At 36.6% G+C, this 13802-nt stretch overlaps 1 protein-coding gene across 2 annotated transcripts in view; it reads right to left on the minus strand.

The window, feature by feature from the left end:
- LOC141402756 (bumetanide-sensitive sodium-(potassium)-chloride cotransporter-like) overlaps positions 1 to 13802 on the minus strand; it is a 325712-nt gene that overhangs the window by 30972 nt on the left and 280938 nt on the right. Inside the window, exon 18 of one of the 2 annotated variants that reach the window (XM_073984674.1) lies at positions 4596 to 4643. The exons of the other annotated variant lie outside the window; for it this stretch is intronic. Within the exon in view, the coding sequence (XP_073840775.1) occupies positions 4596 to 4643 (48 nt within the window). The remainder of the gene's footprint in view (positions 1 to 4595; positions 4644 to 13802) is intronic. 2 annotated transcript variants of the gene reach the window in all.

A 13802-nucleotide genomic window follows, 5' to 3' on the forward strand; every position in this document is an offset into this window, starting at 1 on the left:
TAAAATTTCCCACAAAATGTCGTTCATGCTAAATATGTCGCAAAGCCAAAGCGTTTGGTCAAATTTATATACAAAAAATCTTTAAAAAATCCACGCCGTGGACCTTTAAAAAAATCCACGCCGTGGGCATTTAAAAATCCACGTCGTGGGCCTTTAAAAATCCACGCCGTGGGCCTTAAAAAAATCCACGCCGTGGGCCCTTAAAAAATCCATGCCGTGGGCCTTTAAAAAATCCATGCCGTGGGCCTTTAAAAAATCCACGCCATGGACCTTTAAAAAATCCACGCCGTGGGCCCTTAAAAAATCCATGCCGTGGGCCTTTAAAAAATCCATGCCGTGGGCCTTTAAAAAATCCACGCCATGGACCTTTAAAAAATCCACGCCATGGACCTTTGAAAAATCCACGCCATGGACCTTTGAAAAATCCACGCCATGGACCTTTAAAAAATCCACGCCATGGACCTTTGAAAAATCCACGCCATGGACCTTTAAAAAATCCACGCCATGGACCTTTAAAAAATCCACGCCATGGACCTTTAAAAAATCCACGCCATGGGCCTTTAAAAAATCCACGCCATGGACCTTTAAAAAAATCCACGCCGTGGGCCTTTAAAAAATCCACGCCATGGACCTTTAAAAAATCCACGCCATGGACCTTTAAAAAATCCACGCCATGGACCTTTAAAAAATCCACGCCATGGACCTTTAAAAAATCCACGCCATGGGTATTTAAAAAATCCACGCCATGGATATTTAAAAAATCCACGCCATGGATATTTAAAAAATCCACGCCATGGATATTTAAAAAATCCACGCCGTGGACCTTTAAAACATCCATGGCGTGGACCTTTAAAACATCCATGGCGTGGACCTTTAAAAAATCCACGCCATGGACTTTAAAAAAATCCACGCCATGGACTTTAAAAAAATCCACGCCATGGACCTTTTGAAAAATCCACGCCATGGACCTTTAAAAAATCCACGCCATGGACCTTTAAAAAATCCACGCCATGGACGTTTAAAAAATCCACGCCATGGTCCTTTAAAAAATCCACGCCATGGACCTTTAAAAAATCCACGCCATGGACTTTAAAAAAATCCACGCCATGGACTTTAAAAAAATCCACGCCATGGACTTTAAAAAAATCCACGCCATGGACTTTAAAAAAATCCACGCCATGGACTTTAAAAAAAACCACGCCATGGACTTTAAAAAAAACCACGCCATGGACTTTAAAAAAATCCACGCCATGGACTTTAAAAAAAAACCACGCCATGGACTTTAAAAAAATCCACGCCATGGACTTTAAAAAAATCCACGCCATGGACTTTAAAAAAATCCACGCCATGGACTTTAAAAAAATCCACGCCATGGACTTTAAAAAAATCCACGCCATGGACTTTAAAAAAATCCTCGCCGTGGACCTTAAAAAAATCCACGCCATGGACTTTAAAAAAATCCACGCCATGGACTTTAAAAAAATCCTCGCCGTGGACCTTAAAAAAATCCACGCCATGGGCCTTTAAAAAATCCACGCCATGGGCCTTTAAAAAATCCACGCCATGGACCTTTAAAAAATCCACGCCATGGACCTTTAAAAAAATCCACGCCATGGACCTTTAAAAAATCCACGCCATGGACCTTTAAAAAAATCCACGCCATGGACCTTTAAAAAATCCACGCCTGGACCTTAAAAAATCCACGCCTGGACCTCTAAAAATCCACGCCATGGATCTTTAAAAAAATCCACGCCATGGAACTTAAAAAATCCACGCCATGGACCTTTAAAAAATCCACGCCATGGACCTTTAAAAAAATCCACGCCATGGACCTTTAAAAAATCCACGCCATGGACCTTTAAAAAAATCCACGCCATGGACCTTTAAAAAATCCACGCCATGGACCTTTAAAAAAATCCACGCCATGGACCTTTAAAAAATCCACGCCATGGACCTTTAAAAACTCCACGCCATGGACATTTAAAAACTCCACGCCATGGACCTTTAAAAAATCCACGCCATGGACCTTTAAAAAATCCACGCCATGGACCTTTAAAAAATCCACGCCGTGGACCTTTAAAAAATCCACGCCGTGGACCTTTAAAAAATCCACGCCATGGACCTTTAAAAAATCCACGCCATGGACCTTTAAAAAATCCACGCCATGGACCTTTAAAAAATCCACGCCATGGACCATTAAAAAATCCACGCCATGGACCTTTAAAAAATCCACGCTATGGACCTTTAAAAAATCCACGCCATGGACCTTTAAAAAATCCACGCCATGGACCTTTAAAAAATCCACTCCATGGACCTTTAAAAAATCCACGCCATGGACCTTTAAAAAATCCACGCCATGGACCTTTAAAAAATCCACGCCATGGACCTTTAAAAAATCCACGCCATGGACCTTTAAAAAATCCACGCCATGGACCTTTAAAAAATCCACGCCATGGACCTTTAAAAAATCCACGCCATGGACCTTTAAAAAATCCACGCCATGGACCTTTAAAAAATCCACGCCATGGACCTTTAAAAAATCCACGCCATGGACCTTTAAAAAATCCACGCCATGGACCTTTAAAAAATCCACGCCATGGACCTTTAAAAAATCCACGCCATGGACCTTTAAAAAATCCACGCCATGGACCTTTAAAAAATCCACGCCATGGACCTTTAAAAAATCCACGCCATGGACCTTTAAAAAATCCACGCCATGGACCTTTAAAAAATCCACGCCATGGACCTTTAAAAAATCCACGCCATGGACCTTTAAAAAATCCACGCCATGGACCTTTAAAAAATCCACGCCATGGACCTTTAAAAAATCCACGCCATGGACCTTTAAAAAATCCACGCCATAACAAAAATCTACGCCATGGACCTTTCAAAAATTCACACCATGAACCTTTAAAAAATCCACGCCATGGACCTTTAAAAAATCCACACCATGAACCTTTAAAAAATCCACACCATGAACCTTTAAAAAATCCACGCCATGGACCTTTAAAAAATCCACGCCATGGACCTTTAAAAAATCCACGCCATGGACTTTTAAAAAATCCACGCCATGGACCTTTAAAAAATCCACGCCATGGACCTTTAAAAAATCCACGCCATGGACCTTTAAAAAATCCACGCCATGGACCTTTAAAAAATCCACGCCATGGACCTTTAAAAAATCCACGCCATGGACCTTTAAAAAATCCACGCCATGGACCTTTAAAAAATCCACGCCATGGACCTTTAAAAAATCCACGCCATGGACCTTTAAAAAATCCACGCCATGGACCTTTAAAAAATCCACGCCATGGACCTTTAAAAAATCCACGCCATGGACCTTTAAAAAATCCACGCCATGGACCTTTAAAAAATCCACGCCATGGACCTTTAAAAAATCCACGCCATGGACCTTTAAAAAATCCACGCCATGGACCTTTAAAAAATCCACGCCATGGACCTTTAAAAAATCCACGCCATGGACCTTTAAAAAATCCACGCCATGGACCTTTAAAAAATCCACGCCATGGACCTTTAAAAAATCCACGCCATGGACCTTTAAAAAATCCACGCCATGGACCTTTAAAAAATCCACGCCATGGACCTTTAAAAAATCCACGCCATGGACCTTTAAAAAATCCACGCCATGGACCTTTAAAAAATCCACGCCATGGACCTTTAAAAAATCCACGCCATGGACCTTTAAAAAATCCACGCCATGGACCTTTAAAAAATCCACGCCATGGACCTTTAAAAAATCCACGCCATGGACCTTTAAAAAATCCACGCCATGGACCTTTAAAAAATCCACGCCATGGACCTTTAAAAAATCCACGCCATGGACCTTTAAAAAATCCACGCCATGGACCTTTAAAAAATCCACGCCATGGACATTTAAAAAATCCACGCCATGGATATTTAAAAAATGCACGAAATGGACCTTTAAAAAATCTTTATTTACGAAATAGATCAAGAATCATGAACATTGCTGAAGATGACAAGCGATAAGAAATTACATCGAACCTTTCGAAACCAAAGAAAACATGAAAACACTTCTCCATTGTTATTTCTCATTTTTTGTTCCCAAGGAGAGACATACGAATTTTATTGCTATCAAATTGTTTATCATTTTTTCTTGCACGTGTAGAAAACGACATTACATTGCCTGGGGTAGGTTAGGTTAAAGGTTAAAATAATAATAGACGACGAAGAAGAAAAAAAGTTATAAAAATATGAAAGACATAAATATTTGAAGAGAAAACATGTCAGACACACATACACATGTTATTTGTGACAACAAAATAGTGTAAGCTAAATCGAAAGCATTGCTAAAGTTAAACCAACATTTATAAACACAGCGAGGAAGTCAAGAGTAGGGTTTTGCTGTGGATAGCCCAACCGTGGATGATCACTCTCTTTTTTGATATAGTTTGTTTTGGAATATAGGTAACTATGCTAACAATTCCATGATTACTAAACTATATTAAGGTTATGTCTGTCTCATTTGGTCCTTTTAAAGGAAGACTACATACAAAAATTCTTTGAAATAAAATTAAAACAAAAGAAAAAATAAAAATAAAATTTAACAAACTTACCTTTTTTAATACCATTCTCTGTGGTTGTAGTGTTCAGTGGACCAGCATCTGATGTTGTAATTGTGCGGTTGGTAGTAGTGGAGCAAGTGCGGCATGACACATGACAAGTGTGTTACGATGTGGTTTCAATTTTTTTTTTGCAATTTTTATGTATATACCACAAAATAAATATTATAAATACATATATAATTTGTTTTGTGTGTGTCAGCATTCATATTTACAAGAATTGATTGTTGATGGTGAGTCAAAGAAAAAATCAATTCAAATTATCCATGCAAAAAAAAAAATAATAAATAGATTCAATGAAATTGATATTCAAATATTTACACAAATGTTTGATTACATATTTGTAACTGTATAACTCTTTTGAGATTTTATGACTTCTGGACATGCACACAAAGGAATGCAAATTATTTTAACAAGTTTAAATAAATATAAATAATTTCAATGTTACATATCTTTCACAGTGTTTCAAATTTACTCGCAATCTCAATTAGTAGGGAAACACAGGTGTTATTTTTGGATTATTTTGACACACATCCTGTATTCCTGTAATTTTCCCTTGACATGTTTCCAAATGAACATAAACTCAGACCATAGGGTCATAAGGACCAAATTCAATTTGAATGTTATGACCTATCCTATCACAAAACCCAAATTAATAGATCACCTAGCCTAATTTTTGATTAATAAAAATTAGATTTCTTGGGGTGGCGAGTCTTCAACTTTGACCTTGTCTCCTTGTCATTATATTCAACTTTAAATTGAAATTGTCTGTAAGTATACGGAGTTCGCCCGGAATTTTAAACGTTCAACCTTATCTTAGTAACATTTTTATTAACAACTAATAACGTAAAGTTTTGGGCATATGAACTTCCCGACAAAAATATGGATTAGGATAAAAACCCACAGGTTTTGCTGGTGATGGTATCTAAAGGACATTTAACATTTCGGAAGTGCGTTTTATTTTGGGAGTCATTCCTCTCTATAGATATCGCGCCCACCAGTCATTTCAGTTGGTCACCATATAATTTAGAGTTTTTGGACTTTTATGTTAAGAAACATGGACTTGCCCACGATAAACAAAATATCGCTTTAAACAGGGCCACTGGAAGTACCTTCGGTAAAAAATGTCCAAAAGATCATCGAACAGACCCTTAACCGCCCTTAAACAAAATGTTGAACATTTGTTTGGGCGGTAACCTAAGGAGTGGAACGAAAGGGTCCACTTTTGAACATAACAAAGTTTAGACAAACAAGTAAAAAAGTATCAGTCGGCTTTGCCGACAGAGATATACCCTCAGCCTGTGTATATTGAAAAATGTATTTAGGGGGTTTTAAAAATTTTGGGCGTTTGAACCGAAAACAATGTTGATTAGGATTAAAGAACAAAAGTTTTGCGGAGGAGATACTAAAAGGAATGGATCGACATTGACCGTTATGGAAGTGAATCTCCAGCCACAACATATAGTGCCATAGGGTGTTTTTACACTCATCGGGCTGTTTGCTCAAGAAGTATGGACTTGCCCCTAAAAAAAAACTTTTACCATCGTAATTGAAGCAGCGAATGCAAGTTGCGTCAACAAAAATCAAATTGATTCGATATCAGGTCTTAAAGTGAACTTATCCGACATTTTGTGTGGGAGGTACCGGATGGAGTGGACAACTATAGTCCATATTTCAACCAGATCAATAACTGGTAGATATATTGGGATGTGTTAAGTATAGACCAATTCGGCCACTCCCTTCAAGAGTTACAGTACGAAATTTTTTTTTTGGACAAAATATTACTAAGGCTAAATCTTGGACCGAATCGGCAGATCCGTTCGAGAGTTATCTTGCGCTCCAACCACCTCACACGGTGTCATAGGGGTTTTTTGCAACTTTCAGCCTATTTTCTCATGGACTTGCCCCTGATAAAACTTGTGCCGTCGTATGGAGGACAGTGAATACAAGTTGCTAAAACAAAAATCAAAGCGATTCGAGGGATGGCCCTAAACTGAACTTCTCCTAAATTTTGTGTGGGAGGTACCCGAAGGAGTGAACCGATTGAGTCCATATTGAAACCTTATCTAAGTCTGGTACACATTTCACGATGGGCAAAGTATGGACCAAATCAGTTACTCCCTTCAAGAGTTATCGTGCGCACAATTTTACCGAACGTTTTCCAACTTTTGTGGGGGAGGTACCGGAAGAAGTGGACCGATATAGCCCATCTTCGAGCTTAAACTAAGTTTGGGTAAAATATTACGAAAGCCAAAATTTGAACCGAATCGGTTTATCCGTTCGAGAGTTATCGTGCGCTCAAGCCAGCCAGACAGACAGACGGACGGATATTGCTCAATTGACTCCAAATTGTCTGAAACACATTTCGTCCAAACATACTGTCGAGGTTTGGAGCCAATCGGAAGGCGATATCGATACCTGCCAAAACCTCGACTATCTATTTATCGGCGCCAAATCATATGTCAAAAGGACAACTCATTCTAATCAATCATCTGTAAAGCTTTGAGAGCAGAAGCAGCAATTTTGCCGCAAATATTATAAAACATAAAATAAAACCAAAGTTTCAGACCGCCTGCGTCTATAAAGATAAACTAAGTGTTTCATTTAACCTACACCACCAGTTTCCCAATAGCAACACGTAAGTATCGCCTGAATACTTGTTGTGTTGTCTATATTCAATAAAGTGTTGTTGTTGTTCGTCTTTGGGCAACAATTAATTTCGGCTCTAAAACTACTCTGTAGATTTAGAACCCCTACAAGTCCATACCCCTGTATCGGAACTTGTACATGGTCCTTCGAAGCCTTTAAAAACGATCCGGCTGATTTGCCAAAAAAAAAAAAAAAACATAAAATTTGCATAAAAATTGTATTAAAAAAAATCTAAAATTTTCTGCCCCTATTCAGTGTTTGAATGTGGCGGCCCTTTGCATTATTGTTGTACACAATACACTACCAAGAAACACCGAGTGGAAATTGGAATAAAAAGAGAGAATTAGAGATTTTGCGTGTATTTATTAAAGAAAACACATACACTAACATCATTTTTTCTAATAAAACAATTATCATTTTCACTCATCACTTTTTCACATCATTTTGTTTCATTTGTTTTGATTTCATTTGTCATTTACAACATATAAACGAATATTGCCATCTGTTTATTGTTGTGCTTGATCGATTTGTCAATAGTCAATTGTTGCCATATCGACTATCGATCATTTAGTGTGGATCCAAACCTTGGGGGCTTTAGAGTAACGTAACGTTAGTGTGCAGACCGTAACGTATAAAACGTTGCATAATTTATTGAATTCGAAGCAATAATAAAAACAATAATAATTTCAATAAAAAATAAATAATAATTTAATAAAATACAATAAATAAATTAATAAATAACATAAAATTTACAAACAATTAAAAAATATAATATAATTTTTTCATAAAAATTTATAACTTTAAATTTTTATTGAGAATACGGAAATTATACTACAAACACAAACCAATTTACGAAATAATTACACTTTATTTTAAAATAAATAAAGCGATAGTTATAGTTTGATAGTATAATATAAATAATAAAAAATTATAAAATAATAAGAAATAAATTTTAAAAAGATAAATAATAACGATAAATAATTTACATAAAAATAATAACATAAAAAACTCATAAATTTATAATATCAATATGGATTCAATAACTTGTGCTAAATTTGAATACGAAACCGACAGCCTTATGCAAACGTGCAGAAAACTAGGAAATACTCCAGAAAAATATCTTTCGGATTCTTTAATAGAAACTAAAATAGAATCGATTGATGAAGATTTCCACAATGTACGCAGTGCATTTGAATATGTCTTTTTTACTGCAACAGAAGATGAGAAAGAGAAAAAATATAAATTGAAAGCCAAACAAATGTTTGAGTCCGTCAGAGACATTTATCAAACGACAAAGGCCAATTTATTAGAAATGTTAAAGAATAGAAAAGATAAAAATCAAAGTAATACCGCTAGAGGCGAAGTTACAAATCCGTCACTATTTCACAGCTCAGCTGCTTTTGATATGTCGGAAATTTGTATTAAAGTGCCACCTTGTGACACTCAAGACTTCTACGGAAGTTATGAAGAATGGCCAACTTTTAGAGATATGTTTACGGCCATATATGGTAATCATCCCAGACTTACGCCAGCGCAAAAACTTTACCATTTGCGTAACAAAACAAAGGGTGAAGCTGGGAGAATTGTTGATCGTTATCCACTATCAGATCAGAATTTTTCCTTAGCGTGGGAAGCATTGTCTGTGCGATACGAGAATTTGAGAGTTCTGGTAGATAACCAATTGAAAATTTTATTTAATCTTTCGCCAGCAAAGGTTGAATCTAGTGAAGATATAAAGAGAATTCAATCCACAGTTAGCGACTGTCTAGCTATTTTGAAGGCACACAATGTAAAAGTGGATCATTGGGATCCGATATTAATTTATTTGTGTTCAACCAAACTTCCGATTGAGACTTTGACCCTTTGGGAACAATCGCTCGAATCACATTCAGAGCTACCCAAATGGTCTCAAATGGAAGATTTCCTAAGAAACAGACATCGAGTTCTTGAGCGAATCGATAGTCTTAGAAGACAAGTACCTCCGACCAATGAATACGAATTTACAGCGCATCAAAATGCGCATACGACACTATCTAATGGATGTGTCATGTGTGGTAAAAACCACATACTAAAGAACTGTGGGAGATTTAATAATATGTCAGTGAATGAAAGAGTTGAATTTTCACGTGAGAATTGTTTGTGTAATAATTGTCTTAAAAGTGGACATGTAACACAAGAATGTTTTAGTATGCACAGATGCTTATATTGCAAGAAGAAGCATCATACAAAGTTGCATATTGGGAATGCGTCACAATTTCCAACGAGTACGAACTCACCAACACGTGGTTCTCAAAGTCCTCGTTCGGAGGTAAATAGACAAACAATATCACATGTCACGACAGATGACATGCCTAGTACTTCCCATACTCCAGTACAAACTTCTAATGTAGAAACGCATTTATCTATGAGTGAAGATGATGTTTTGTTACCAACGGCAATTGTGAAAATCAAACATGCCGGAAAAACTTTCTCTGCAAGGGCATTAATTGATACGGGATCTAAACGATCTTTTATAACAGACAAAATAGTGAACCAAATCGGCATTAGAACAAGAGAATGTAATGTTAATATAAGTGGACTTAGTGGGTCTATGGTTGCACATAGTAATAAAATATGTAACATAACTTTGTGTGGAAATATGGATAACACCAATATAAAAGCAAATGTCATAGTAATGCAAAATTTGACTAGTTCCATTCCAACTAAGTCACACAATATGTTTAATATGAGAAAAGTTGACAACTTACAACTTGCTGATCCAGGATTCCTAAAGTCAGATCAAGTGGACATATTAATCGGCAGTGATTTGATACCATCCATTATATTAAATGGAACTAAAAGAAATGTAGTTGGGAGTATGATAGCTCAAAATTCCATCTTTGGATGGTATATCTATGGACCCATAAATAAAAACAGAAATATGGAAAGTATGACAAATAAAACAAAAAGAGACATAAAACAATAAAAGAGTATTGTTCGACTTGAACAGAAGAAATGTTCTACTAATTCGAGATGTGGAATTATGTTAATGAATTGATTTATATTAAAAGTACAATTTCATTAGACTGTATTGATACTTGTACTTGGAATGTCATAACAACATGAAAAAAGTGATGTTGAAAATGATGTAGTGTATTGAAGACCAAATATTGTATGTTCATTAACGATTGTATCAGTATGTGTACAAATGATGAAGAATAAAGAAAAAGTTGTAGTTTGTATATGAAAGATTTTATGAAGAATATAAAATATATTTTATTTTGTCCCTTGTGTCAACAATGATTCAAAACGGATCTAGTGTCGTTGACATATTAACTGGTGGTTAGGTATTGGCAAATCACCCGTGTAATGAGAAAAGATTTGAAGAGTGAATGCCACTTGAAGTGGTAATTTCAAAGAAGAATTCTACCTACAAAACAAATTCTTGTATTAGTCACTAGAGGTGTTTCTTGATCATTTTCAATTGAAAATTGAATTGATCCTTTATGAACAGAAATGGTTTCGCTTTAACCCGAAAAGCTTAAAAAATCTTCGGTAAAAAAAAAACAAATAAAAGTTTACTATAGAAAGTGAAAAATATTAACCACTAGAGGTGGATGCAGAAGATGAAATATAGATAATATACAATTAAGATGCAAGTACTAGAGATGCCTGCAAAGTAACAAACACACAATATCCACTGGAGGTGGTAATTAAATAAAACAAGTCACAAGGTGTGGCTAAAGAACAAAAGAAAAATAAGTAAAAAATCAAGATTAAATACACAGAGGACAAAAAAAGATATTATACAAAATGTTAAATATAAAATGAATTATCCACTTGAGGTGGTAATTTCAAAGAAAATGTCTACCTATGAAAGATTCATGAGCCACTAGAGGTGTCTCGTTAACATTTTAAGAATTTGGTTTCGCTTTAGCCAGAAAAGCGCAATAAATGCTTTGGAAATTGAAATGAAAGTTCGATATTCAAGAGGGTAAAGGTTACACTTTAGCCCGAAAAGTGCATAAAAAAAAACTTAGTATAACGTATTTTAATATACCGTATTTGTCAGTTTCAAAAAAAATGTCCACTAGAGGTGGGGAAAATATAATTTTTCAAGAATTTACTATAATAATTTCAAAATGGTTTTCGCTTCAGCCAGAAAAGCGTAAAAAAACTTTAGACTTTTACATATATTAATGCGATCCATATGGAGTATGGTGTTCTTTTTTCTGTTTCAAAGTTTTTTCAGATGCATATACATTTTTGAGACCATTAGCAATATATCAATATTGGCGATAGCTTGAAAACATTGGCTGTGCCTGCCAAACTATCATACACGAATCCTTCCCATCGAGGATCACCACATCGTTTGATAAAAATATTCAAGAGGAATAAAATGGCTACTACCTGCAAACCCGAAAACGCTAAAACACCAACATAGTCGTCAACAGCCGTAACGACCGGAAAACTTTTGTACAAATGACAACAACCACCCTGCAACTCATTTTTTGTTATCTAATACCCATTAAAAAACGAGGATGTTGACTAATAATACTACTACCATTCCTTTCTAAATGTTGCACCCGTGCAAGAGGGGGAGCATGTCGAGGTTTGGAGCCAATCGGAAGGCGATATCGATACCTGCCAAAACCTCGACTATCTATTTATCGGCGCCAAATCATATGTCAAAAGGACAACTCATTCTAATCAATCATCTGTAAAGCTTTGAGAGCAGAAGCAGCAATTTTGCCGCAAATATTATAAAACATAAAATAAAACCAAAGTTTCAGACCGCCTGCGTCTATAAAGATAAACTAAGTGTTTCATTTAACCTACACCACCAGTTTCCCAATAGCAACACGTAAGTATCGCCTGAATACTTGTTGTGTTGTCTATATTCAATAAAGTGTTGTTGTTGTTCGTCTTTGGGCAACAATTAATTTCGGCTCTAAAACTACTCTGTAGATTTAGAACCCCTACAAGTCCATACCCCTGTATCGGAACTTGTACACATACTTCGGGTCTAAAATCATTATTTCGATGAGGCAGATTTTGCCCGTATGAAAGTGTATATACCCTCGTTAGCATAAATGCTGAGGGTATAAAAATTTCGAGATCCAAAGTTTGGAGCAAATCGGTAAATCCGTTTATAAGATATCAGGCGTACCATTTTGGCGCATATTTTCGAACTTTTGTGGGGGAGGTACCGGAAGGAGTGGACCTAAAAGCACCACCTTCGTATTTCATCTAATATTCGAAGAAATATTACGATATGCAAAGTGTGAACCAACGCAGTATTCGGCTCGAGAGTTATCGTGCGCACCAACCACTGCACATGGTGGCCGTAGGGTTTTTTTACAGCTTATTTTCTCCAGAAGGATGGACTTACCACTGAAAAACTTGTACCGTAATGATAGGAGCCTTGAGTGCAAACTGTTTCAAGAAAAATCAAAACGATTCGAAAGGAGGTCCTAAACTGCACTTTTCCGAAATTTTGTGTGGGTGATACCCGAAGTACTTGGTATATATAGCCAATATTCTAACCTGATCTATGTCTCGTAGAAATATTACAATGTGCAAATTGGGGGCCAAATCGGTTACTGCCTTTTAGAGAGAGAGAGATAGAGCGCATAATTTTAGCGAAAAGTTTTGAACTTTTGTGGGGGAGGTACCCAAAGGAGTGGACCAATAAGTTCCATCTTAGAACTTGATTTAGGTTTGGGCAAAAAATTACGACTGCCAAATTTTGGACCAAATCGGTTAATCCGTTCGACAGTTATCGTGCACTCCATCCACTACACTTGGTGACATAGCGGGTTTTTACATCTTTCTGCCCATTTTCTCAGGAAGTATGTACTTGCCTCTGAAGAATCTTGTGCTACAGCAAAAATTAAACGATTCGAGAGGAGGTCTTAAACTGGATATTCCGAAATTTTGTGTGGGAGGTACTCTAAGGAATCTAGTGGAATTATTACGAAGTGGACCAAATCGGTTAGTCCCTTCGAGAGTTATTATTTTTACGAAAAAAAATTTAAATGTTGTGGGGGAGGTACCCGAGGGAGTGGACCGATATGGCCCATCTTCGAATTTATGTTAAGTTTGGACAAACTATTATATAATAATATAATAATAACTGTTTCACAAACATCCAAGACGGGGCAAGGGAGACTTCTCTCATATCAATGAGTGCACCCCTATTCATATTAGCTTAATCCGCTGGAGAGGCATCGTGCGCTCCGGCCAGCTAGACAGACGACGGTGCTAAATCGACTCCAAATTGTCTGAAATGCATTTCGTCCAAACATACTTGGGGTTTTATACTCTTATTTCGATGAAAAACGAACGTATAAATACGAATGTTATTCAGGGTCCCTATACTGACAGTGTTAGGTATTACTTTTGGAAGGTACACTCTACCAATTCTGGTGTTGTACCACTCCATCTTCGGGTGATGTTTTGCTTCACGTTCGGTTGTTGTTCCGCTCAGTCTTCGGGGTTTGTTCCACTAGTTAGTACTACTAGCATGCTATAGATGCTATCGAGCAGCGTTAACCTCGAATAGCTAAGTTC

The sequence above is a fragment of the Musca autumnalis genome, unplaced genomic scaffold, assembly GCF_047663935.1.
Source record: "Musca autumnalis isolate F117 unplaced genomic scaffold, ASM4766393v1 scaffold_4, whole genome shotgun sequence".
Classification (NCBI taxonomy): Eukaryota; Metazoa; Arthropoda; class Insecta; order Diptera; family Muscidae; genus Musca; species Musca autumnalis.